We start from the raw sequence: 27,340 nt of genomic DNA on the forward strand, positions 1-27,340 counted from the left end.
AGTATAAAGATAAGTGCCTTTTACAGATGTTCTTCTTTGATCTGATAGAAAGGTGAAAAATCTTACAGGCAAGCTGCTATTTTGATATTTGAAAAATATCAGAAAGACCTAGGACTGTGTAGATTGTAAAACTTGTAGCTTACCAGAGTATGTTTGACAGGGGTGTGACCTCACCCCCAGGTAAATTGAATTAAGAGAGGCGTCTTGACTATACCAAAAGATCAACTCAGACTCCTTTAAATAGCAATTTACTGACAGCTTCTCAGACACACATGTATAAAAGAGGTCCACATGTCCTTTGTTCAAACAGGTAATAGAGATTTAGAGAGGAGGGTAATTTCAGCTTAGTGTTTGAATTTTGTGTTTGAGAATAGCAGACAATTAAATGCTGTAAAGAGGCACAGGAAAGTAGCTTGAACTTTAAGAATGTTCCTTTTCTTTCATTCTCCCACTTCACTCTGAGATTTTCACATTTATATTAATTATCTCTATAGCTCTTATTAGGTTATACAATGGAACCTGAGTTTCTAATAAATGTCAAAATGAGAAAATAGGCCTATAATCTTTCACAGGCAGCTATGAAGAAAATGGACTTTATGTTTTTGAAACATTTTGTCATATGAAGCACAGACCTTATTTTTCAAATACCTTGTCACCAAAATAACTAGAAAATCTCATTGAGGGGTGCTGGGGATTGTGGCAGGATGTGATGGTATGTAAGAGCGAGCAGTGGGCTGGTGCCGCCTCGTAAGCCTGGGCCCGGTCCACCTTGAGCTGACTTCTGGGGATGACCTGTTGCCTGGAAGTCTCTTTCCTGGCTGGACCCAAGTTTCTCATCTGGAAAGTCAAGATATTAAACCAGCTGATCTTCAGTGTCCTCTCCAGTATCCTAATTCTATGGGTATGCATATGAGACACGACACTGCCTGTTTTACTCAACCATTCCTTAAAAAGATATGGGTGTTTTGTTTCTCACTGAAGCCCATGTTGCTTATGTGGATAAAATTCATCATCACCTCCAGCAATGATTTTCTGTGTGTGTGTCTGCATGTGTTTTTTTCTTTGCATCATTGGAGCCCTTAAAACTATTTTGAGTGAAGTGCTAGTTTATAACAAATGTAAAAGTAGAGCAGCTATGATATCATTAGGGCCTGTGCCCCACTTTCCTGTCTAATTTTCATCCTCTGACCCACTTCCATAGAGCCCTAGGATTTGAAAACTAGACATATAGGGTAATATTCATACTCTTGAGTGTACTATTGTATTCTTGATTCATCCCATACTTACTTTTTCTCCACTTTTTCATTTTATTATGAAAAACTTCAAGTATACAGTACAATTTGAAAAAGTTTTACCGTGAACTTCCATATAGCTACCACCTGGATTGTAGTAATTAACATGCTATTGTGCTTACTTTGTCACATATCCGTCTATTCCTTTATCCATCCACCAATCCAATCCATTTTTTTGATAAGTTTCAAAGTAAGTTGTAGACTTTCCCTAAATGCATGTAATTAATAAAATTCCTTTTTTTAAAGTAAAATTTTCATACAGTGAAATGCACAGATCTTAAGTATACCATTCATTGAGTTCTGACAAATGTATACACCTGTGTAAATAGTACTAATACCGCAAACATTGCTAATACCCTCATGCCCCTTTGAAATATCAATCTCCACTCCCATCCTCTAGAAAAAGGCATTGTTTTGATTTTTTTCCACTATAGATTAGTTTTATCTATTATATTACCTTACATAAAGAGACTCATACAGTATATACTCTTTTGTGAGTGGTTTCCTTCACTCATAATGTTTTTGGGATTCATCCATGTTATTGTGCATATAGAAGTTTTGTGGGTGTGTGTGTGTGTATGTCATGGTATTCCATTGTATAAATATACCACTGTTTACCCATTCTCCTATTGATGGACATCTGGGCTGTTTCTCTTTCGGGGCTGTTATGAATAAAGTTGCAATTAATGTTCTCATACACTAATTTTTTTGTGGACATTTTCTCTTGGTTAAATACCTAAATGTAATTTAAATGCCTAAATTTCTAATTGGTTAAATACAGTTTCTCTTGGTTAAATTGGAATTGTTGGATTATAAGGTAGGTATATGTTTAGTTTTGTAAAATATTGCCAGACTTTTTTCTGAAGAGGTTGTACCATTTTACACTGTTACTGACAAACGTATGAGAGTTCTGGTTACTCCACATTTTTGCCAACATTGGGTGTGTCAGTCTTTTTAATTTTAGTTATTCTACTGGTATAATAATAATAATAGTGGTAATAAATAATAGTGGTATTTTGCTGGGTTTTATTTGCATTTCCCTGGTGTCTAATGATGTCAAGCACTTTTTTATGTGCTTATCGGCCATTTGTATATCTTCTCTGAAGTGTTTACTGAAATGTTTTGTTCGTTTATTTTTAATGGGCTGTTTGTCTTTTTATTATTGAATTGTAGGAATTCTTTATATGTCACAGCTATCATATTCATGTTTTATAAATATTTTCTCACATTCTTTGGCTTCCCTATTTATTTTCTTAAAGATGTCTTTTGAAGAGCAGAAAATTTTAATTTCAAAAAAATTTATCTTATATTTTTTTTCATGATTATTGCTTTCTATGTTCTAAGAAACCTTTGTCCTCTCCAACTTATGAAGATATTCTCGTACATTTTCTTCTAAAAGCTTCACATTTGGGTCATTAGTTTTTATGTTTCGGTCTTTGATGAATCTTGAATTAATTTACGTATATGCTGTGAGGTAGGGTCTCTGCCTTCTGGCCCCTCCTCAACATAATCTCCGCTTCTTTTACCCTGGCCGACTGTCATTCCCTTAATGTGTATATACTCATGACTGTGTGCTTGTGCATTCTATTTTTTCTTCACTCCCTTTCACAAATATTTATTGAGTGCTTATTATGTGCTAGGTGCTAGGCTTGATATTGAGTATATAGTGTGGAACAAAATATCAATAATCCATGCCACTGTGGAGCCAGTAGTCTAGTAAGGATAAATAGACATTAAGCAAATAAACACAAATGTTTTTATATTTATGTCTGATGAAGTCCTATTTATCCTTTAAAACTCATCTTAATTCAATATTTGAAAACCAGTCAATGTAATCCACCATATCAGCAGGCTAAAGAAAATCATATGATCATATCAATTGATATAGAAAAATACATTTGACAAAATCCAATACTCATTCAAGATAAAAACTCTCAGCAAACTAGGAACAGGGGAACTTCTTCAACTTGATAAAGGTCATCTATAAAAATCCTCCAGTTAATGTCATATTTAATGCTAAAAGGCTGAATGCTTTCTCTCTAGGATTGGAAACAAGGCAAGGATGTCTGCACTCCACACTCCTATTCGACTTTGTATTGGACATTCTAGCCACTGTAATAAGTCAAGAAAAAGAAATCAAAGGCATTCAAAATAGAAAGGAAGAAACAGAACTCTCCCTATTGGCAGATGATATAATCATTGTGCAGAAAATTCCAAAGAATCTACCAAAAACAAAACAAAACAAAAAACACTCCTAAAACTAATAAGTGAGTTCAGCAAGGTTGCAGGATATAGTGTCAACAAATAAAACTTCATTGTATTTCTATATATTAGCAGTGAACATGTGGGAACCAAAATTACAAACACAAAACTAATTATAATCAATCTCAAAAAAATGAAATACTTAGGAATATATTTAAGAAAACATGTATAGGATCTATATGCTGAAGATTATAAAATGATTATGAAAGAAATCAAAGAAGACCTAAATGAAGAACTGGGCTCACAGATTGGAGGACTCAACATAGTGAGGATGTCAGTTCTCCCTAAATTGATCCATACATTTAATGCAATTACTATGAAAATCCCAGCAAAGTTTTTTGTTTTCACTAAAAAATGTTCTTGATGAAACAGTAAAAATTATTAATCTTGTTACATTTCAATCTTTGAGCAGTTGTCTTTTAAATTTCAATCCTTGATCACTTGTATGTATATACGTATATGTATATGTGTGTGTGTGTGTATATATATATATAAACTTTTAATTTTGTAAAAGTTTAGATTTACAAAAAAAATTGGGAACATGATACAAAGAGTTTCCATGTATCCCACACCCAGTTTTCTCTGTTATAACATCTTACATTAGTATGGTACATTTGTTACAATTAATGAACCAATGCCGATTCATTAATTAATTATTTACATTATTATTAATTAAAGTCCATACCTTACTCAGATTTCCTTTTTTTTATTATAATGTCCTTTTTCTGTTCCAGATCCCATCGAGGATACCACATTACATTTATTTAGTCATTTTGTCTTGGGCTGTGGCAGTTTGTTAGACTTTCTTTGTTTTTGATAACTGTGACAGTTTCAAGGAGTACCTGTAAGGTAGTTTGTAGAATGTCTCTCAATTGGGATTTGTGTGATGTTTTTCTCATGATTAGACTAGAGTGATGTGTTTTTTGGGAGAACAACCCCAGTGGTAAAGGGCCATTTTCTTCACATCATATCATGGGTACATACTATCAACATAGCTTATCATTTTAGATGTTGACTTTGGTCACCTGACTGAGGTAATGTTTGCAGTTTTCTCCACTGTAAAGTGACTCTTTCATCCCCCTTTTCCTTACTGTACTCTTTGGAACCAGCAAGGGTGTTTGTACGCAAGCTTCTTCTAAAATTTGTATGGAAAGACACGGGTCCTAAAATAATCTTGAAACAGAATAAAGTCAGTGAGATCAGTCTACCTGATATTCAAGCCTACTGTAGCTACAGTAAACTAAGGCAATGTGGTATTGGTGGAGGGACAGCCAAAGAATAGAGAATCCAGAAAAAACAATACAAGGAGGAAGGATAGCCTTTTTAAAAAATGGTGCTGGAACAATTGGACATCCAATGGCAAAACAATAAACTTTGCCCTAACCCTCACGCCTTATATAAAAATTAACTCAAAATGAATTATGGACTTAAATGTAAAAGGTAAAACTATAAATCTTTTAGAAAAAACATAGGGGAAATTTTTTGGAGTCTAGGGCTTGGCAGATAGTTCTCTTGATACTCAGAGCAAGATCTGTAACAGAAAAAATTGATAAATTGGACCTCTTCAAAATTACAGACTTTTACTCTGCTAATGACTCTGTTAAGGGGATGAAAAAAGCTACAAGTCTGGGAGAAAATAATGGAAAACTACATATTTGATAAAGGACCAGCATCTAGAATATATACAGAACTCTCAATAGTCAATAGTAAAACAAACACACAAACAAATATAGTACAATTAGAAAATGGACAAAAACCTGAATGGACATTTTACCAAAGAAGAACTCCATTTGGCAAATAAGCACATGAAAAGATGTTCGCCATCATTACCCATTAGGGAAATGCAAATTTAAACCACAATGATGTATCACTACACACCTATCAGAATGGCTAAAATAAAAAATCATGACAACTCCAAATGCTGGTGAGGATGTAGAGAAGCTGGATCCCTCATACATTGTTGATGGGAAGTAAAAGATTTAGCAACTCTGAACAATAGTTTGTCAGTTTCTTATAAAACTAAACATGCAACTACCATGTGACCCAGCAATTGCATTCTCGGGCATTTATCCCAGAGAAATGGAAATGTATGTTCACGTAAAAAATGAGTGTTCAGGGCAGCTTTTTTTTGTTTGGAGTAGTGAAAACCCAGAAACACCCCAGATGTCTTTCAAAGGGTGAATGGTTAGGGCCGGCCCCATGGCTTGGCGGTTAAGTGCGCGCGCTCCGCTGCTGGCGGCCCGGGTTTGGATCCCGGGCGCCCACTGATGCACTGCTTCTCCAGCCATGCTGAGGCCGTGTCCCACATACAACAGCTGGAAGGTTGTGCAACTATGACATACAACTATCTACTGGGGCTTTGGGGGAAAAAATAAATAAATAAAAAATTGTTTAAAAGAAAAACAAGAAAAAAACAAAGGGTGAATGGTTAGACTGTAGTCCATCCATGTCATGAATACTAGTCAGCAATACAATGGAACAAAGTATTGATTTAACAAGCTTGGTGAATCTCCAGAGAATTAAGCTGAGTGACCCAATCCTAAGAGGTTCCATACTGTATGATACCATTTATACAACATTCTTGAAATTCTAAAATTATAGAAGTGGAGAACAGATTTACTGGTTACCAAAAGTAATGGACATGGTGGGAGGAGGGACGTGAGTGTGGCTATGAAAGGGCAGCGTGAGGGCTCCCTGTGGTGATGGAAATGTCTTGTATTTTGAATGCATCAGTGTCAATATCCTGGTTGTGATATTGTGCTATAGTTTTGCCAGATGTTATCATTTGGGGAAATTGGGTAAAAAGTCCTTGGGATCTCTCTGTATTATTTATTACAACTGCATCTAAATCTATAATTGTCTTAAAAGTTTAATTAAAAATGTTACCTTAAATGATAATTTTTTTGGAGAGCTAGGTTATCTTCTAGCCCTTTGTATATTTGACATTTAGTCATTTACTCAAGCAACATTTATTGAATATCTACTTTCTGCCAAATTCCTTGCTAGGTTCTGAATATACAGAGTGAAGACAAGTCTGGATATAAATATTTGGGATTCAGTAGCATGTAAGTGGTGGGATATTACCCAGGGAGGATAATGTAGGTTCAGAGAGCATCAAGGTCATAATGTTCACTGTATTCTGCTCAGTTCCACATAGCTGTCTCTATCAGACTGTGAGCTTGCATATAGGGCCATCATTTATTCATCTTTGTATTCCAAGTACCTGCCTGTGTAGCTGGGATTATATAAGGTGCTTAATGAAAATATGCTGGATACTTGATTGATTGCATGAATATGATGAGCTTCAGGACATGCTTACCTCAAAATATGGCATCTTTGCATATTGAAAATCTTAAGCTAAAGGAATTTGAAAAAATGACAGAAGCAAGAAGATCACTCTGACCCCCCCGCTCCCCCCACCTTCTTCCCTGAAAGCAGGAGATAAATCTTCCATGTGAAAGTTGCCCTCTCTGTACCAGGAGGAAGGAATACATTCTTATCACCAGAGACAGAAGTTGGGGCTGAGAAATCTGTACAAACAAACCTTGTTAAACTAATCCTTATCTCCTAGTCACTTTTTCATTTGCTACCTATCAACTTTAAAATAAAATAACCACTTATTTTACCAGCAAAATGAGTTTATTCGGGAATAGCACAAGAATTGCAATTTGGGACATGCAAACTATGGTGTACCACAGGCAAGTCCAGAGAACCACAGAGGGGAGCTTGCTTTTATACAGAAAGAGAGGGAGTTTGGAGAGACTATTCTAAATGAAAATTCAGAGAGTACGAGTTCAGGGTGGCAATGGTTCCTTATCAGCTGAGCTGTAGTATTTTCCATTGCCTGGGCTTGTTGCTGGGCAAGAAGAAAATCTTCCTTTTTCCTGCTGGAGTAGTAAAGTGGTAGGCAACTTCCTGTTGGAGATGTAAGATAGGGTCTCCTCCTGTTTGGGGTAATTGATGAGTGGTAGGGCATGAGTGCTCCCCCTACAGGCCTTTCTGACTCGAATTTTAGTTGAGGTTTCCTTTGTTAATTTTCACATACCCAAAATTAATTAAATTTTTAATTTTAATTAATTTTCATATAACTCCTTTGTCTTGTTAATTCTTCACAAATTTGTTATTTTTTCATCTAAAAGGTATAAAAGCTTCCTGCTCTGGTCACTTCTTTGAGTCTTCGTTCTCTTGTGAAGGCTCCCATGTACATATAAAAATTAAAAAATATTTGTATACTTTTCTCTTGTTAATCTGTCTTTGTCAGTTTAATTTTCAGACCCAGCCAGGGACCCTAAGAGGGTTGAGGAAAACTTTTTCCTCCCCTACAAATAGATGCTTTAGTTTTTATGAGGGCAATAATCTACATGACCAAACAAAAGAATTGGATAGGGACATATAAAGTTAATTTTTTTAGATTGCAGGAGCATAGCTTTTCAGAGTACTATGAAACAGCTACTGGTTGGTGGATCTGAAATTTAGCAAACCCAGAAAAATCAACATCTTCAAAACCCACATTTCTGATATATTCCTTGTCATAGCTTATGGAAGATTTTCAGAAGTACCTTGACAGAGTATTGACAGAGATTAACCGATCCTGCACAGCAAACTGCACTTCTCTTCCTCCTCCATTACAAAAGCTCAGGGCATGAAAGCAGGGTGGGGGAAATCAGATGGAATGCCATAACCCCCAAAGCGCTCCTCATTTCTTTATATGCTCTTCCAGTAGTTTGTCTAGGATAAGATACACATACATACATACAAAATAAAGGTAGTATCATGTTAAATGTATAATTTTTTAGCTGCTTTATCTATTTTGTGACCATTGCCCAATGTCAAAAATTATTTTTAATTGCTGTCTTCTCTCATTTCATTATACCATATTTATTTCATGAGCCCCTTAGAGTTGGGCACTTAAGCTGTTTCCAAATGGGAATACTCACTTTTTCTTGTTTTGCCTTATTCAATAATTTAGAGGCAGTATACTTTTGCAATCTCTGTAAAAAGACAGGGACACCATATCCAACAGACTGAATCACTAGCAGTAAAATTTGAAAACAGCTTTTGTTTTTTTTCATTTTTGTGGTAGGTCATTGACTACCATGATATTCTTTGAAGGTAAGTTTGATTTCTGGGAGGGAGCCTTAAAAAAAATGATAAAGCCCCTTTTTCAGAAGATTAGCATTGATTTTTAAAATCTACAACAATTAAAGTATGTAGTGCCCACTCTGCTCAAGTATTTGCTTTCCTCTGTGTTGGTGCTTGTGCTTTCTTTGAGTGAAGGAAGGCACAGGTGAGATCATGGAAAGAGCAATAGATGACAAGTAAAGGAGAATAGAAGGCCTGGTCTGTAGTTAGCCTGGTGTCTACAGAGAAGGAGTCTCTGAGCCTCAGTGTTTGCATGTGTTATGGGTCATGGTTGGTCTAGCTCATCTTCAAGTTCCCTCTGACTTTAAATTTTAAATTTCTTTTGAAATGTAAATACTTTCTTAGCTAGCTTCTGAGAGAGCCATCCTTTCTAATGTTGGAGAGTCTGAAAGAGTGAAGCCCAAAGCAGCAGAAGAAACCAGGCTTTTGAGCTCCTCCTCTTTGTAGCTTTGTATTTTTTTTTAAGTGAATTCTTATAACAAGAGTCATAGACATGTATTCTAGTCTAAGTGATAAAATATTTTCCAAGTCTCAGTATGTTAACATTTCCATCTTATCCAGTGATTAATTTTCTACCCATGTCATCCTTCTGGTACACAGCTCAGGTCTGGGAATTAAAAGCCTCTAAGAATTAAAAAATGGCCATTTTAAACCTCCTGCACTAAAATCAGATGTTTTACTTCTTAGGTCTGCACCCAGGCTTATTGATACTTAGCATTCAATTCTAATGAGCTTGATTATTTTGCTGCCCAGATAGCTTACAATGGAGTGAAAGCCTCAAACTCAGAGAGCATGGCAGAGCTATCAGTACTAATTAGAGTAGTGGTGAAGGACTGCTGGCCAACCAAATCAAAGAAAGAGACAACAAAATTAAAAACACTAAAAACTGTGTGGTTGCACAGAATAGCAATAGCTTTTCCTAAAGGATGACTGTTGTTATTGAGAAAAGTTTAAATTTTGTTTATAACCTCTGTTTATTAGTATAGTAACATTTCATAGTATTTCTCTACTGGTTGTTCTCTAGCTTTTACTGGCGTCAGAATCACCCTGCAGGCTTGTTAAGGCACGGATTACTGGCCCTGCCCCAGAGTCCCTATTTCTTGGGTCTAGAGTGGGGCCTGAGAGTCTATTTCTAACTGCTTCTCTATTGATGCTGATGTTGGTGTTGCTGGTTCTGGGACCACACTTTGAGAACCACTGTCCTATACAAAATTATTTTGTGTTTAAAATATGTTTAAATTTCCTGGAAAAATTAAATGTAAAACTCATTCCTTACTACCTGATTATTTCTAAAATATCTTCATTTTGTATCATATTCCTTTAGTGGGAATTGAGAGCCTAAGGTGATGAAATTTTTTTGCTTTTAAATAATTCTCTGTGCCATTCTCTCCTATGAGAGTCTACTCTCAGTTTCCTCAATATAGAGAAACTCCAAATATTCGTGATTTTTGAATTTATTTGTGTTTACTTTTATTCTTCCTTATTCTTTTTTTTTTTTTTTTTTTTTGAGGAAGATCAACCCTGAGCTAACATCTGATGCCAAACTTCCTCTTTTTTGTTGAGGAAGATTGGCCCTGGGCTAACATCCGTGCCACAATCTTCCTACACTTTATGTGGGACACTGCCACAGCTTGGCGTGACAAGCAGTGTGTTGGTGTGCGGCTGGGATCCGAACCTGCGAACCCCGGGCCACCGAAGCAGAGCACATGTGCTTAACTGCTGCGCCACAGGGCCTGCCCCGGTTCTTTCTTATTCTTAATTTTATTTTGTTGTCTTTTTGTTACTTGAACCCAAAGCTTAATTTTACTTCTTTTTAGATTATTAATATGTTTAATGCTATTTTCTCTAAGCACAGGTCATGAAATTCTGTCTCTCTCTCTCTCTCTCACACACACACACCAAAATTCAAAAGGTTGTATGGTAAAAAAAAATAAATTTTTCTCCCACCTCTGTCTCCCAGCCATACAATTCCCTTCCTTGGAGCCGTCTACTGTTATCAATTTCTTGACATACACGCAATCCTTTTTATTAACAGATTCTGTATTTGTGAATTTGCCTAATTGCTAAAATTTATTTGTAATCTCAAAATCAATACTTGTGGGACTTTCGAGGTCATTTGAGGACAGGAGCAGAGCATCAAAAAATTGAGTCTCATTGCATACATGTTCTCATCTGAGGTTGAACAATGGATGCTCTGCCTTGTTGTTTCAGCTCAGATTGTAAACAAGTGTCCTTTTCGCTATTTAGTGCCTTGTTTTTTGTATTTTTGTGCTTTTTATTGATGATTTTGCTGCTTAAAATGGCACGCAAGAGTAGTGCTGAAGTACTGTCTAGTATTTCTAAGTGCAAGAAGGCTGTGATGTGCCTTATGGAGAAAATATATGTTGGATAAGCTTCATTGAGGCATGCGTTATAGTGCTGTTGGTTGTGAGTTCAATGTTAATGAATCAACAATATATATTAAATAGACTGTCTTTAAACAGAAACATGCACAAAATAAGATTGTGTGTTGATTAGTTGACAAAAATGTGACTAGAAGTTCACAGAAAACTAACTCTGTATTTCCTTCAAGAGCAATGGTTCAGTATTCACTAATTCAGCATTCTCAAAGATGTTATAGATCATAATTACCGTGAATAATGAGAATTGGCTGTGTATTATTTTCATTTCCTATATGTTTTGCAATTTCAGTTAAATGTTTTCATGTACTAGCTAATCCTTACAACTTACAATGCTTATAGAGAAATGCAGAACTATCTTTTTTATGGAAGAATTTTAGTAGAGAGCACAGTATGATCAGGACTGGTTAGGCTGATAGAACCCTGATATGTGGGTCTAAATTACATTCTTCTGCCATCTTGCCACTAAGTTCAGAATATGATTTAGCATGCACATAACAACCTCCTTTGAATTAAGAATTAAAGAGTGTTGTTTGTTTTCCATCCTTGTAAATGACTTGCTTAATGAACATCTTTGTAAGTGCTATGCTTTGGTTTTTCGCTGTAGGGAGAGGATGAAGCAATGGAAATGTCACTGTGAGTTAGTGAATGATGTCTTTTCTCAGCGAAACAATGATGTGAAAATATATAACGTTGATGTTTGTAATGGGGTTACTCCTTTTGACTTGGAAAAACATTCCTTTTAAGGACAGAAACATTGTCCCTGTCCTCAAGTAGTTTAAGATTTAATAGATGGACTAGCATCCTAACTGATGAGTGCGGTGAGTATTTTATGTGCGTGAGTGTGGTGTGTATAGGAAGCAGTTGGTAGGAAAGAAGAGATGGGTCAGTTCTATCTCAGGAGAGTATGGAGGATAAGACATGGTTTCATAGAGATAAAACATTTCTGAAATCATGAATCATGTCAATGGAATGATATGTTTTGATTTGAAAAGAAAATTCACAAGGAATTTACTAGGACTGTACCTATTGAAAAAGCAAGGTAGGCTGGTATTTGTCAGGAGAGGGCAAGCAATGGAAATGGCAGAGGCAGACTGATACCAGGCAAGAGCCAATGGCCTGGGCTTGAATCCTGATGCTGCCATTCAGTACTTTGTCAGTAGGCATGATTTTGGACAGGTTATGTCTTTCGTAGTGTTGTCATGAGGATTATATGAGAGAAACAATAAAAAGAAGAATAAAGAAAAGGCTTTAGAGAGTAGGATATTACATCACCATTTGTATGTAGAGAACTATTTCAGGCTGTTAACCTCTAATTGTGAAACTAAAGACTAGCAAAGCCTTTGTGTTCTATCATTTACTCTTTTCTCCACTATAGCCAAGACTCCAGGATTTTGTGTGCAGCGACTTTATTTGGAGAATCTTAGATAAAATCAGTTTATTTAGAATATTTAAGAGAAAATAATTTTTAACCTGGGGGCTATTTCTTCTATATAACAGTAATGTTTCTGATTGCCTAAAATAGTTTTTAATATGCCGTTTAGTGAGTTGATTTAAAACAAGTTTTAATTTTACTTGCCATAGCCATTCTGCTTGCCAGATGATTTCTGGGTGAAAACTTTATTCTTTTTCATTTGCTGAATATTTTTTGAGACTGTTATGTACATGTATATGAGTATGATTATTATACAGTTATTTTAAATGCTGATTTTAGTGGATAATTAACTATGTTGTCATTCTCTAAATATGGAATATGTAGAACTACAGTAAATACCTTTCATTAAAAACAGAAATAAATGATGACTAGTCGGTTGATCTAAGTTAAGATTAGCTAGCAGTTTTGATGTTTCACTTGACTTTGACGACATGCTAAAGAGCATAAAGGATGAGTTTAGTATTCCCGTTCTATAGTGTATGTGTGTCTAATTTACATGCTTTGAGAAGAATTGTTTCCTTGGCATATTTAGGAAAGTATTCATTCATACTAATCGATATGGGTAACATAAACTTAATTTTGACTGATGATACTTTTCTTAAGTGAAAAATAGTGAAAGAGTAGTTGGGAGTCCACCTGCAATTCCAAATATGGTGCTATCTTTAGACACTTACTAATCAATCTTCAGGTTAATTTTGCAGGGTCTTTGTTCTGCAGTCATTCCCTCATGCATTTGTTTAATTACAGATTTTAACCTTTTGACTTATGACAGCAAAACTGATTTCTCTTGGAACTGAGTAGATGATTTGTGTTTAAAGAAATCTATAAAAGCTATATTTCTCCATTTATTTTTGTGTCCATTGTAAGATACTTTTCTCTTGAGTATTCCTCTATTCTTGAATAATTAAGAAGCTTCTACTGTGATAGACATTTTCAAATCTCCCATTCTTGAAAATATAGCATTTATTAGCAAAGAATGGTATTAATAGTCATTTCTCAACTGAATTATAGTGATGAAAAGACATCTCTTCTGAATGGGAACATGGCCTTGTAGATTCAGGTAATGGTTGTGTTTAGAATTGCTTTCCCTGCTCCTTTTTCTTCCCCCTTAGACTTAATTTTAATAAAAGACATTATCTATGCAAAATGTAACTATTACAAAGGAAGACTGAAGTGTCACGGGATTTCTTAGGCTCTCTAATCTGTATGCCCTGGCATTGTCTCTCATCAGGCTGCCATCCATGTGTAGCTGCCAAGTTCTTGCATAATTGTCTTGACAAATGGCATACTCTTTAATACTGCAACTGGGCCTTTGTCCACCCGTGGAAGCCATGTGCCCCAGGCAGCAAAATCCAGTGCCAATTTCTTGCTGGTGGATTTAAGCCATGCCTTAAATACATTGTTGAAACCAGTGATGGATAAATAGTCATTTGAGGTAAAAATCGCTTAAATTTATCCATGCAAGATAAGAGCATTTGTGAACGGTAGGGGGCTGCTGTTGTTTCTGAGCTGTAGACCCTCTTATGTGCTGGAGCTACAGCTTCCTGCCTTGGGGGCTTCCTTTTTATCACTTATATGGTCCAGAATCAATCAGAAAAACACATCTCGTGAATCCTTAGAGAAAAGAGTTTATTCACTTTATTCTCTTCGATGCTGTTAAAGTGACCAAGGTAGAAAAGCAAGGTGGTTGTTATCAGTGCCTACAATCATTTCTGGGAATTAGGCACACAGATTCTGTGAAAAGTAATAAATGTGTCTAAATGGACAAAACTCAAGGAAAGAGTGTGGGACGCTCTTAGTCCCCCTGTGTGTTACAACATTCTCCCAGGCAGTGCACATTACTGCAAGTTAATGATTTCAAAACACAGTGTCCATTTCAAAACACATATCCATCCATAGATATTAGCTTAGTTTGAACTAAGTTTTAGTGAATATTTTCCTTAGAGATAAGAAATATTTTTTTCTTACTAAAATACAACATAACATTTTAGCTTTAACATGTATTAAAAACTTCGTTAATGGCTATAATTGAGAAACATTTATTTGGTATAGAATCCAGTATTAATTTCCTAGAAAATATGAATGTCTCGGGAAAATAGCATTGAGTGATTGGAATTGTGCTTATGACAGTTGATTTATAGCTAGGGAAAGAAAATTGGAAAGGCAAAGAAGTTTTTTGTATGCCCAGTATTCCACCTGCATTGTTATCAAAAATAATTGCTTAGCTGGTCACTGAATGCAGTTAATTAAACTATTTATGGCAATGTTATATTTATACTGGCATTTATTCTTGATGTAATTATAAATGGGTTTAATATATGCCATTAAAATGGCTATAGCTCAACTTGACAGAAATTTTTTCTTTTTTTTTCTGTGAGGAAGATCAGCCCTGAGCTGACATCTGCCAGTCCTCCTCTTTTTTTGCTGAGTAAGACTGGCCCTGGGCTAACATCCATGCCCATCTTCCTCCACTTTATATGGGACGCTGCCACAGCATGGCTTGACAAGTGGTGCATTGGTGCGCGCCTGGGATCCGAACCAGCGAACCCCGGGCCGCCGCAGCAGAGCACGCGCACTTAACCGCTTGCGCCACCGGGCCGGCCCCGACAGAAATTTTTAATAACTTTTTCTTATAATAATAAATCAGTTATTTCATAATCAAAAGTTTAATTAACAATATAATAGATGTCTATTTAGAAAATTTAGAAATATAAAAGTAGAAAATAAAAATCAGGGATAATAGCTATTAAATCTTGCTAGAACTAAATCCAGTTCTTCCCAGGGTTTCTAAATAAAGTGTGCATGTATTTATAGGTAGATATATATTTACATAGTTAAGATCATATCATACATACAATTTTATATCCTATTTATCACTTTATAAGTATATAGTTATATCATTAAAACTTTGCAACCATTATATTTTATGACTGCTTAGTATTTTATTGTATGGTTCTACTATAATTTGCTTAATCATTCCCTTGTTGGGGGACGTTTATGTTGTTTGTAATATTTTTCTATTATAAATAATACTGTAATGGAACTTTTTTGTGTTTAAGTTCTGTCTTCATTTACATTATTGCCTTGTGATAAATTCCTAGAAGGGTAATTACCCTATCAAAGAGTATGAACAGTTTTATGTCTCTTGACGGTACTGAATTGCTTTCTAGAAAGGTTGCACCAGTAATACTGCCATCAGCAACACAGGGAACTGCCTTCTTAAAGACATTTTCTTTGTATTCGTACCATTCAGCAGCAGCAAAAACATCCTCTTGCCTTGCCCTTTTATGAGTTAAAGATAGTGGAAGTTAGCCATTTCTCCACTGTTATTTAGTAGACTAAAATGTGTAAACTGTGTGTTAACTGAGCCATGCTTCGTTTTTTTCAGTAGAAACTGTTTAAGTACTGCATCTGGAGGTTAATGGAATGTGCTTGATCTCCTTTGTGTGGTTGTGACCATATGTGAGTCGTGTTTGCTTGCCATGGGCCTGTCCCGTAAGCTAATTGTGCTTTAGAGAAATTGCCACTCCGATAGAGTTCATGTACTGCTTGGTTTCTCCTTTACACACAAGACTGAGGGAGGTTGAAAGGAAAGACTCTTTAAACTGTTACAAAATTCGTTCATTCTACCAACAAACATTTTTTCAGTGTTCTGTTAGTTCTAGTCACTGTGCTAGATTTATAGTGATGAAGAAAATTTATAGTATTCTCAGTGTGGTCTTTTGAACAACTGAAAGAATCCAAGTGTATTCCATGACCATTTAACAGGATGCCTCAGATACCTTTTATTTTTATTTATCAGTTTAATTTAATTTTTAAAATAATTGTATATATTTAAATTATACAATATTATGATTTGACACATATATTCATAGTGAAATGATTACTATAATTAAGCTAATTAACATATCATCTCCTCACATAGTTACCATTTTTGTGTGTGTAATGAGAATATCTGAAATCTACTCTCTTAGCAAATTTCCAGTACTCAATACAGTATTGTTAACCATAGTCATTATTCCTGTACTTTAGATCTCTAGACTTATTCATCCTACGTAACTGCAACTTTGTGCCCTTTGACCAGCATTCCCCCATTTCCCCTACCTCCCCGAGGGCCCCTGGTAACCACCCTTCTACTCTCTGTGTCTATATATTTGACCTTTTGAGATTTCACATATAAGTGAGATCTTAACTTGACTTAACTTGAAGTAGAAAGGACATTTACCTGGAAATCAGGCTGCTGAGTTCTGTTATCATCTCTGACTGATTGGTTGGCTGCACATCTTTGGGAATACAGCTAATCTGTGACTTGCTTTCCTATCTATAAAATGTGAGCTTTGGACTAAATGACCTGTATGGTCCTTTCTAGTTTTCTAAAATTTTTTTATTCTGCTGAAGGTGGAATATCTCCCTCTATTTATATAAAAGCTGAAATCCGCACACAGTGTTAGAATCTAGTTTGCATGTTAAGATACAATCTCAGGAATCAGTTTTGATTGTTTCGAGTATAGAATTCCCATTATTATATGAGAGTCTAGCTCTGCCCTTCCAATATGGTAGCTACTAGTCACATATGGCAATTTTAATTAAAATTAAATAAAATTAAAAATGAAGTCCTTCACTTGCACTGACCACATTTCAAATACTCAGTAGCCACATGTGGCCACCATATTTGACGGTGCAGATACAGGACATTTCCATCATTGCAGAAAGTTCTGTTGGATGGCATGGAACATTGTTTTTTGGTCAGAATAAGCTCTATCTTAAATAAATAAGGTTAACATTTGCAACAAAAAAGGGTGGAAAAGTGATCCAATATCTATTTAAAATGTACTGCTTATGGCATTCTAGGACTTCTTTTTCCCCTCATTTAGTTCCATTGTCACTTTTTCAGAAAAACTTTTCTGTCCTAGTCATAACATAGAACTAAGTATGTTGCTTTTGACACTTGAAGAAAATGAACTTTAGCCTCACTTACCTGAGGATTTCACAGTGTGAGAAGTGTTAAAACTTCGCTGTATAATTTTGCTTTAAGAATAATTGTTTTTACAGAGTTTAAGTTTGGCATGATAAAAAAGGACCAGAATTGGATGGTGGTGACGGTTGCACAACATTTTGAATGTACTAAATGCCACTAAACTGTATACTTAAAAATGATACATTTTGGGGCTGGCCCAGTGGCGTAGTGGTTAAGTTCACATGCTCCGCTTTGGCAGCCCAGGGTTCATGGATTTGGATCCCAGATGCAGACCTACACACTGCTCATTATGCCATGCTGTGGCAGCATCCCACATACAAAAAATAGAGGAAGATTGGCACAGATGTTAGCTTAGGGATAATCTTCCTCAGGCAAAAAAAAAAAAAGATAAATTTTATGTTATGTATATTTTTACTGTAGAAAAACTAATTGTTCTGATTAGTAGGAAAAAGAATGTCAGGGTAGTATCACAATAGAGTTGAGTATATTGTATGTGTATTTTAGGAGGAAGAGTAGAGGATTTTAGTTCTGTCATATTAGTGTCAGGTTGGGTTTCCCAGGAAGCAAATTCTGAGTTGGAAGATTAGCACACAGGACACTTATTAATTATGTGGTATTGCTCGTGGCATCAACACCTGTGGGGGGCTGGGAAGAAGCAGGATTGAGCAGAGGAAGAAGTTGAGCTTTGACGTAGTCTCGATGAAGATCTCAGCCAACTGCCTGGGGGCTCGTCACCTAGCCTTGTCTCGAAATGTACCCCTGCAATGATGGACGCAGGCTGTCCCTGGAGGGGTGTGTGACTTTGGGCAAGGCAGTTTTCTTTATGTGAGGCTATCCTCAAAAAAGGCTGAAACCTGAGGGGCCTCTCTGGGTGACTGAGTCCTTCCTTCCTGAGGGTGGATTTGGGTGGTGCTGCACAGTTACTCATGATAGTAACAACATCAAGCCAGAAATCTGTTTTCTAATAATCTACATTTCTGGACTATGTAAATAGAAGACCAGAAAGTAAGAGAAAAAGGGCTCTCATGGTGTTAGGTAATTCATACAGCTACCAATATCCATGGACATAAGAAAGACTCCACTCAGATTTTTTGTTTCAAGTTTGGGTTTATTATTTGTAATTGTTTATCTTTTTTCTATAAATGTGAAGTTATATAATAGCTATAAGTAAAATATCATTTAGAGTGCCATAATAATTTTTTATGTCCTGTGATCTTTAATTAGTCAAATTAGCTTAAAATACTGTATGTTTGCATAACTTGGAATAACCAGAGAAATAAGGAAAATATGATGGAGTGAATTAGCCCATTCTGAACAGTGGGAGAAACCCGCCCCCCTTATCTTCATTTTTATTATCATCAACAAACAACAATAGTGAGTACTTTTTATGGGGTTCTGAGACACTCACTCTAAGGCCAGCAGGATGACTTTTGCCTCCTTTTGACTTATATGGGAGAAGGTATCAAGAAAAAAAGTTAGCAGGAACTTACCTGAATAGCCTTTCAAAAAAGATTCTTGGCCCACAGCAGACATTTCAAAATGTCCTTGTAAGTAAATTATAAGGAAAAGAGTTCATTACATGTTTTAGTAATGTTGACTATATCCAGCATATTATTTTTAAGTCATGAGAGAGTAAGAGATACATAGAATTCCTTATAGACTAAATGCATGGTATTTATATATTCATTTTATAGGACTAAAGCCTTTTACCAATGACTAAAGAAGCTCTTATTTACACTTGTTTTTATGCCTTTTTTGACTCTGTCTTGTTTCTTTTTTTTGGGGTTTAGAACAGAGTGGAAAGATCAGGGAATTTTAAAGTTAGGAGACAAGGATTTGAGGCCTATAGTTGCTGCTTTTATCCATGGGACTTGAATTATGTCATTTATGAACCAATATTTCCTTTTCTGTGAGTTGTGACTAATAATTGTGTGTACCTCAGGGGTTATTATGGAAATTAGTAATAAAATGCATGTGAAATTATTTTATAAAATGTAAAGTACTCTTTTATTATGAATATTTTTCAAGGGCCGGCCCTGTGGCTTGGTGGTTAAGTGCGCGTGCTGCGATGCTGGTGGCCCGGGTTCGGATCCCGGGTGCGCATCGAGGCACCACTTCTCCGTCCATCCTGAGGCCGAGTCCCACATACAGCAACTAGAAGGATGTGCAGCTATGACATACAACTATCTACTGGGGCTTTGGGGGGAAAAAAAAATAAAATAAATGAATATTTTTCAAAAGATAACAGTAACTTCTTGATCATGAGCTGCACTATTTGTTCCTATGGGAAATACTAACTTTAAGATGATTGGTTGATAAAAGGTGAGCCTAACACCCAGTTAAGAAGGCTCTGAGGGCTCAAAGGACTGGAGTGAAATAGGCTAAAATTGATGGTGGGCCAGGATGATAGATTATGTGGTATTAAAGAATATTCAAATCAATATACTTATCTTACAGCCACCGGAACCCTCGGTTGGTGACTTCCTTGGACTCCTCCCAGAATGTATATTAACTTTTTTTTTTTGATCAATATCCTTTGAGTCTGTCTAGCAAAAGTCTTCTAGTGACTGCTCTCTGCTGTTAGGTTGTTCCTGGATGACAGGTCACCAATTAATATACTTCTTTTTGGTTGACTCAAGAGTTTCCAGTAACCACATCAATCATCCTTGTTCCTCTAGTGTTTCCCTGTGCATTCTGAACTCACTCTTTCTCTAAATCAGCTTCCTTTTTCCTTTTTAAATTTCTCATATTTTTCCTAATTTTTATTTTCTACAAAGAACTCTTAAATGGATTCCTCTTAATTTCGTACATAGTGCCTTCCCTTGACCCTTTTATCTAATATTCATAACTTTTCATTCTAAACTATTGCATCCCTCTTTGAAAAAAAATCACATTTACTTGGTGAATGTTGAGATTGTACAAAATACTTTTTTTATAAATCTAAAGCTTTCCTTGGGATATCAGAACCACCTTATTCAAAGTTCCCTCAACTTCCCTTCCTTCAGTCTCAGAAGTTTTTAATATTTTTATCCATTCTCTCATTGGTATCCTCCTTCATTTCTACATGTTCCATTCATTTCTTAACCCGTTATGATCTGACTTCTGTCCTCATCCAGCCATTTAAATTGTCCTGTTGATGGTATCTTGTCAAATAGTTCTTTACTTTGGTTACCCCTTACCTAACCTCTTTGTTATGTTTGATCCTGTTGACCAATTTTATTTCCATCCTTTTCTGTTTTTTCTCTTTCCCTTCTTCCCTCCTCTTCCACCTAGAGTCAGTGTAGACTCTGGGTAGACAAAGATTTATATAAGAGAGGGTGTGTGTTTGTGTTCTACTCCCAAGAACCATCTAGTTCAACAGGAAGACAGACAAATAGTAATAATACAGCATGCTAAGAATTGTACATACAGTGGCATTTGGGTTCAGAAAAGACCTTGATTTCCATCTAGAAACTCTCTGTCCCTGGCTTCTGTATTACTGTACCCCTTTGTTCTCTTCTGGCTTGCTCTTTACGTACCCTTCCCTTAAACAGGATAATTTCCAAGAGTTCTGTCTTTTGCCTATTTCTAATTTTACTCTCACCTTCCCATTGGTTCTTATATACCCTTATGATGATAAGTCTTACCTCTGTACAAATAACTCCCAAGATCTACGTCTCTAGCACTAATCTCTTACCTCATTTCCAAACCCATACCTCAAACTGAATCCTAGAAATTATGGCATGGCTGTCTCACCCATACTTAACTTCAGCATGTCCAAAGCTGTTTTTCTTTCCAGCCACAAACACACATATTAAAATCATTTGAACAAATGAAAAACAATTCATCCTGTGTTCCTTGCCTTAGTGAATGACTTTATTGTTTTCTCCCCTCCCTGGTCTCTATAAGTCTCTGGGTCATTTTTAACTCTTAATTCAACTCATCTTATTTCTTACATACTGGGCAGTGAATTAAGTACATTATGAACAGGATCTAGTTTAATCCTTTCACTTATGAGGAACGTATTATTTTTTGTATTTTATACATGAGAAACTTGAGGGCTAAAAATGTCAAGTAATGTGTCCAAGGATGATACACAGTGCCTAAAAAGCTGACTTAAGATCAAACCCACACGGGTGTCTCTACAAAGTATGGTCTTTGCCCATGACATTGTATTGACTTTTCTCATAGTTGGTCTCAATGTCCCTTCTGTACCAATGTTAGCACATTTAATATCCATGTTTGTACTTGTGTTATTTTTAGTGGCTCTATAATCTACATATATTTGTGACTAGGAAGATTTTCTTAATAACGTGGAAGAACTTTTCAGTGAGTTAAGTTAAAACAGGGCTCAGCAAACTTTTTTTGTAAAGGACAAGATAATGAGTATTTTAGGCCTTGTGAACCATACAGTTTCTGTGGTAAGTATTCAGCTCTTCCTTTGTAGTGGAAAAACCACCATAGACACTGTGTAAACAAATGGGCATTGCTGGGTTCCAATAAAACTTTATTTACAAAAACAGGACATAGGCAGATTTGGCCCTTGGGTCCTGAGTTAAATGGTTATTTCATTTCCACCATCTGAACTAATGTGTTTTATTGATTTATTCATTCATGTATTCATTTATATATTTAAAATGCATTGATGGCTAATCTAAATTGCTCAGATAAGATAGACATTAAGATAGGTAACTGAAGAGATGTAATTTGAATTTAACAGTCTTGGATCTGTTTTGATTGAGAAGTAATTGAATTGTTCAGCACTCTGAACTTTGTCCATGGCTAGGTATATGAGTTTTTGCAAGTTATATGATTTATTTGAGCCTTAGTTTCTTTGTAAGTTGATAAGAATAATACCTACCTCACAGAGTTGGTGAAAGGATGAAATGGAAGACTACTATACCGATAGAAGTATGACTGTCATTGGTGGTGTTGTCTTCCTGGGGCTCCTGTATTTTCCTGATGAACCATTTCTTATAGAGGAACTTTACAAAGGCAGAAAGAAAGGAATTTACTTCTCAGACAGAAGTGGGAAAGCTATCATAGTCATTATTCTCTCTCTGTAAAAGATGGTAATAGAGAAAACAAATAATTGTTTTGGGTGGGGAGCGATGACAGTGGGGAATATATGCAGGGGCTGAGCTGATAGATAAAAAGTCTGAAAATGAGGACAAGAAAATAAAACTTTCCTCAGCAAGCTAGGAGTCGGGTGAGGAGAACATCTGTGGGAACAGAGACTAGAAGTGGGTTTGGATGTGTGAGGAGCTGGGAACTGAGAAGGAAAGGGTAGTCAGCAACCCATGAATAACTGCATCAAAAGCACCTTTCCCAGAAGAATTCTGAACGTTGTATAACAGCACCTGCTTTTGGAAGGAAGAAATGCTTTCTTGTGTCTTGCCAAGGGCGCTGAGCTAGGTAGCTAACAACCTAACAGTATGACTTTGTGCTAAGATGTATAAGGCAGCACATGCATATTTAAAATTTATATCTACTGCAGTGACAAGCCACTGAACACTGTAGATGGGAAGACAGATTGCCATTGAAGCTCAGCCCAAAACACTTTTCAAACAGCTCTGACAAAATAGTGCCATAAATGAACAGATCCAGAGAGTTCCTGAGTAGCTTTGAAAACTTCCCACATGACGGCAGTCTCAGACAAAGGTGCTGTGCATAGGCCTCTAATAAGCAATCACACACGCACAGTAATTCAACCTGGAGCGAGATATTCTGAGTTCCATTTTTGAATCGGGTGAACTGTGCTGCACGGGTAAATACTAGCTATGCTTTTAATGGTTACTTGGAGCAATATAATACCCTCCTAATGCAGCTTAATATCATGAAGTTATGTATTTTCTTTGTCTGATTGTAGGGCCCTTGAAGTGAAGTAACCACATAGTTATATGCTTTAAGGTAGCCCAACATAAAAATTCCAAATTTTAGAAGACGGATTGGGGTGATTTATGTTCACAGTAAATATTTTATGAACATAGGGCTATGACGTCTACAGATTTTCATTACTGAGATGTCTGAGTGAATTTAAAACTTACTTCTGTGACCGTGAGGAACGAATGCTATGTTAGTGGTCCAGAATCCTTCACTGTTGTCTAAACTCTCCCAGTACCTTAAGAGTTTGGTCAGCTATACCTGGGTCTTTGTTACTGCGTCTGTGATATGTGTGGCCTATACTAGATGACTGCTGAGGTGACTTTCAGCTGTGAAATGTAGTGCTCTTCTTGTTAAATTCTAGGCATTTTTTAAAAAAAGATCTGGTCAAGTACTCTGTGTTCTGGCTGTTCTGTATCTCTTCCCAAGTAAGTTTAGACCTGCTTCTGGTTTATTGTGGGTGCATAGTAGAAACTTGCTCTTTTGTAAAACAAAAATGTAATTGATGGGATGCTGCAATGATTAAGTTTACATGACATGCCCCGATGTGAGGATAGAAAATATTTGTGTTTATAAAAATAATTTCAACTGTTTGTTAGTATAGTCTATCAATTTGTGTAATATTTCCTTAAGTTTTTCATTTTTATTTTAAAAATATAAAATAAAGATAACCACCCCCTGAGGTGGTGTATTTTATTTGAAATATAAAAAAAAGTCATGTTAATGTCATTTTGTAATATAGTAAAATAATCCAGAAGTCATGCTCTGTCAGAGGTAAGCAGAACTTTGTAGTTATGAGGATGAAAGGCAGAAATGTGCGGGACTGCTGTTTCAAATATCATCTCTTCTGCTATACTTCAGAGGCGTGTACGTAATCATGTGCTTCCTTTAATTAATGAGACCCTGGTAGGGTCCAACCAAGTCCTGTCTTTTAGATGATCCCTCTAAAGTTTTTTGGTTCTAGAAGGTGGTCAAAATAAAAAGAAGTTGTCACGTTTAAAGTTTTATTCCATGTGAGGCATTCAGATCATGAAATGATGTGATAAAGGAAATTTTCTTTAAATCCAAAGATCTAAATGGCAAGGGAAGGACAACTAGAGATTAGGGATCTAAAAGTGATGTGTAGGATTCTCTTGATTTAGAGCAGTAAATGTTAAGCCTCTGTCAGCAGGTTTCCTTACTTGGATCTTCTGTCTGTGGAGGACGTAGTAGGGGAAACATAGATGTCAATAGAACAATGGGGAGCGGGTGGCAGATGTTAAGGACATGTTTACGTTCTACCAAGTGAAACTTGACTTGTGCTTTGCATGTGTGCTCTTTCCAGGATCTGTGAAAGAAGTTTCTACAATGGTTTGTTCAGCTCTCAGGAGAGTTGCACACTTGCGTGTCTACCTGGTAAGGAAGGCCAGCGGTGTCTCCAGAGGCCATCAGCATCAGGCATTGGGTTTGAGGCCTGCTGCTTCAGAGTTTGCTGCCCGAGGAGCTCCAGGTAGTGTGGTGGAGCTGCTGGGTAAATCCTACCCTCAGGACGACTACAGCAACCTTTCCCGGAAGGTCCTCTCCAGGGTTGGCAGGAATCTGCACAACCAGCAGCATCACCCTCTTTGGCTGATCAAGGAGAGGGTGAAGGAGCACTTCTATAAGCAGTATGTGGGCCGCTTTGGGACCCCGCTGTTCTCCGTCTACGATGACCTTTCTCCGGTAGTCACGACCTGGCAGAACTTTGATAGCCTGCTCATCCCAGCTGACCACCCCAGCCGGAAGAAGGGGGACAACTATTACCTGAATAGGACTCACATGCTGCGAGCGCACACGTCTGCGCACCAGTGGGACCTGCTGCATGCTGGGCTGGACGCCTTCCTGGTGGTGGGCGATGTCTACCGGCGCGACCAGATTGACTCCCAGCACTACCCGGTTTTCCACCAGCTGGAGGCCGTCCGGCTCTTCTCCAAGCACGAGGTGAGTCTTGAGACATTTCTCATTGTTGAAGGACAGTATGGACATTCTTGTTGAGGTCACTAAAGTTTATCTCAATGAAACCAGTACAGTTGTCCTTGATCTTATTTGCATTCGTGAATCATCCATCCTTGATGAAGTCCTTTGTACAGGCCAAGCCTCAATATTTTTTGATGGATTTGTTGTGTTTGTAACTACAGAAATTGGTAGACCTTTGTTTCTCTTGTCTGTCCCTATCTTTTCAATGCCGACCTGCCTTTCTCTGGGTTTCTTCTTATGAATAAATAGTCAATGCTCAGATTTACCCTCAGTCCAAGATGACTAAAGATACAACACTGAAACCTGTGGCCAGGTTATTCCACTTCTCAGTTAGTAGAAGTTAATTATGTATTCATGCTGTTAGAGATTAATGAATTTCTTAGATAATAGAGGGGAATGGCGATTTATTGGCCTAGACTATAAACTGTGTTCTTGTCCCCAGGTTCTTTCCTGCTTTACATTTGTGAATGCTTTACATTTTTTTCTTTGTGAGATGTCTTAATTGTTGCTGTTCTTGAAGTGTGTGTTTGGGTGACAGAGCCTTTTTATCAGGAAATCTGATATTCTGGCCATTCTCAAAAGCCCCCAACTCCTTGCGTCTGTGACCTGATATCCTAATATATTGTGTGCATCTTTTTTTTCTTTTTGACAAATTATGAAAATCCCTAAAAGCTTGAGTTTATTTCCTAAAAACCTGCAATACCGCTTGTCTTTCATTCATATATTTTTCAACCATCTCCGTTTTCAATTAAGAAACAAATGGAATTAAATGAGGCACAGGAAATAGTTTACTTTACTCCTTTAGCACGTCTTCCAAACACGTTCATTGAAATAGGAGGAATAATTATCATCATAAAACTCCCTCCTGTGAACACAAGCTAAATGGGTTGTTGGATATGGAAAGGAATAGAATAGGATCCTTAGGCTAATAAGTAACCACTGTTTTGTTGTATTAAACAAGTCATGTTGTGGGAGACAGCTGTTTGTCTCAGGACATGCTGTTATCCTGTGAATCTCTGATATTACAACAGTAGGTTAGCAAAAAAGGCCATCCAAGCTTGATCTCAGAGCTGCTTAGATGAGGACTATTTTCTCAGTTATGAATAATAACTATTAATAAGGATACAGATTTATTAAGAAACGAAAAGGAAATGAAAAAAGGCAGGCCAAAGTCTGGGAAATGTGACCAAGTGATCGACTGTCACCTACAATTAGTGTGCTAGAGGAGATGTGATGCCAGTAATATGACGTCCAGGTCACGGCAGCAGGCAGCTGTGCAGCCCAGCTTACTTCATTAAAAAAATAAAAATGGAAAGCTCTCACTAATTTGTAAGCCTGCATGCCATGAAAATGGCAGTGAAAGCTGTGAGATTCACACTAGCATTTTAATGGAGAAAAAATCAAGGCTGACTTAGAAAGTAGCAAGTAGGAAGCAGGGTAGAGAATTAATCCTTATCTTGTTTCCTTATGTTTGTTTTGGGTCCAATCCAATTTATTGGATTGCAGGCATGGCTAATCTAGTCTGATAATGTTACTGTATATTCTGCTTTTTAGTTAAAGTTACACACACACGTATATGTATATATCTGATGTTATAGTTTGATAAAGTACTTCCATGTTCATTGTTTCATTTACTCTTCTTAATAAAAACCTTGTGAGATGGGTCATTTCCATTTCAACCATGAGGCATCTGAAGTCCCGAAAGGTTTAGTGACTTGCCCAAGGTTACCCAGCCAGTTGGTAGCAGAGCTAAATCTTGAACTCGGGTCTTCTGAGTTCATTGTCCATTCTGTCGCATTGTGTTGCTTTTCATGGAGCTGCTTTGTAAGCGGGACCTGCTTATGACCCAGTGGAGCTTTACTTCCAAGAATAGTATGGGGGACAGAGGGATGGTGTTTTTTGAATTCCTGACCCCAACGAAAGTGTTGGTACAAAGTCTGACATAATCTTAACTCTCAAAAAATGTTTTTTCAGG

The 27,340-nt window shown here is 36.7% G+C and overlaps 1 protein-coding gene across 7 annotated transcripts in view; it reads left to right on the forward strand.

The window, feature by feature from the left end:
- FARS2 (phenylalanyl-tRNA synthetase 2, mitochondrial) overlaps positions 1–27,340 on the forward strand; it is a 516,049-nt gene that overhangs the window by 92,207 nt on the left and 396,502 nt on the right. For all 7 annotated transcript variants that reach the window (XM_087437946.1, XM_087437948.1, XM_087437949.1 and 4 more), the window contains one exon: positions 24,695–25,329. In XM_087437946.1, coding sequence (XP_087294072.1) covers positions 24,718–25,329 — 612 coding nt within the window. In that variant the 5' untranslated portion in view covers positions 24,695–24,717. The remainder of the gene's footprint in view (positions 1–24,694; positions 25,330–27,340) is intronic.

This window comes from Ceratotherium simum, chromosome 13 (assembly GCF_057802395.1).
Source record: "Ceratotherium simum simum isolate JZ-2026a chromosome 13, ASM5780239v1, whole genome shotgun sequence".
NCBI classification, from domain to species: domain Eukaryota; kingdom Metazoa; phylum Chordata; class Mammalia; order Perissodactyla; family Rhinocerotidae; genus Ceratotherium; species Ceratotherium simum.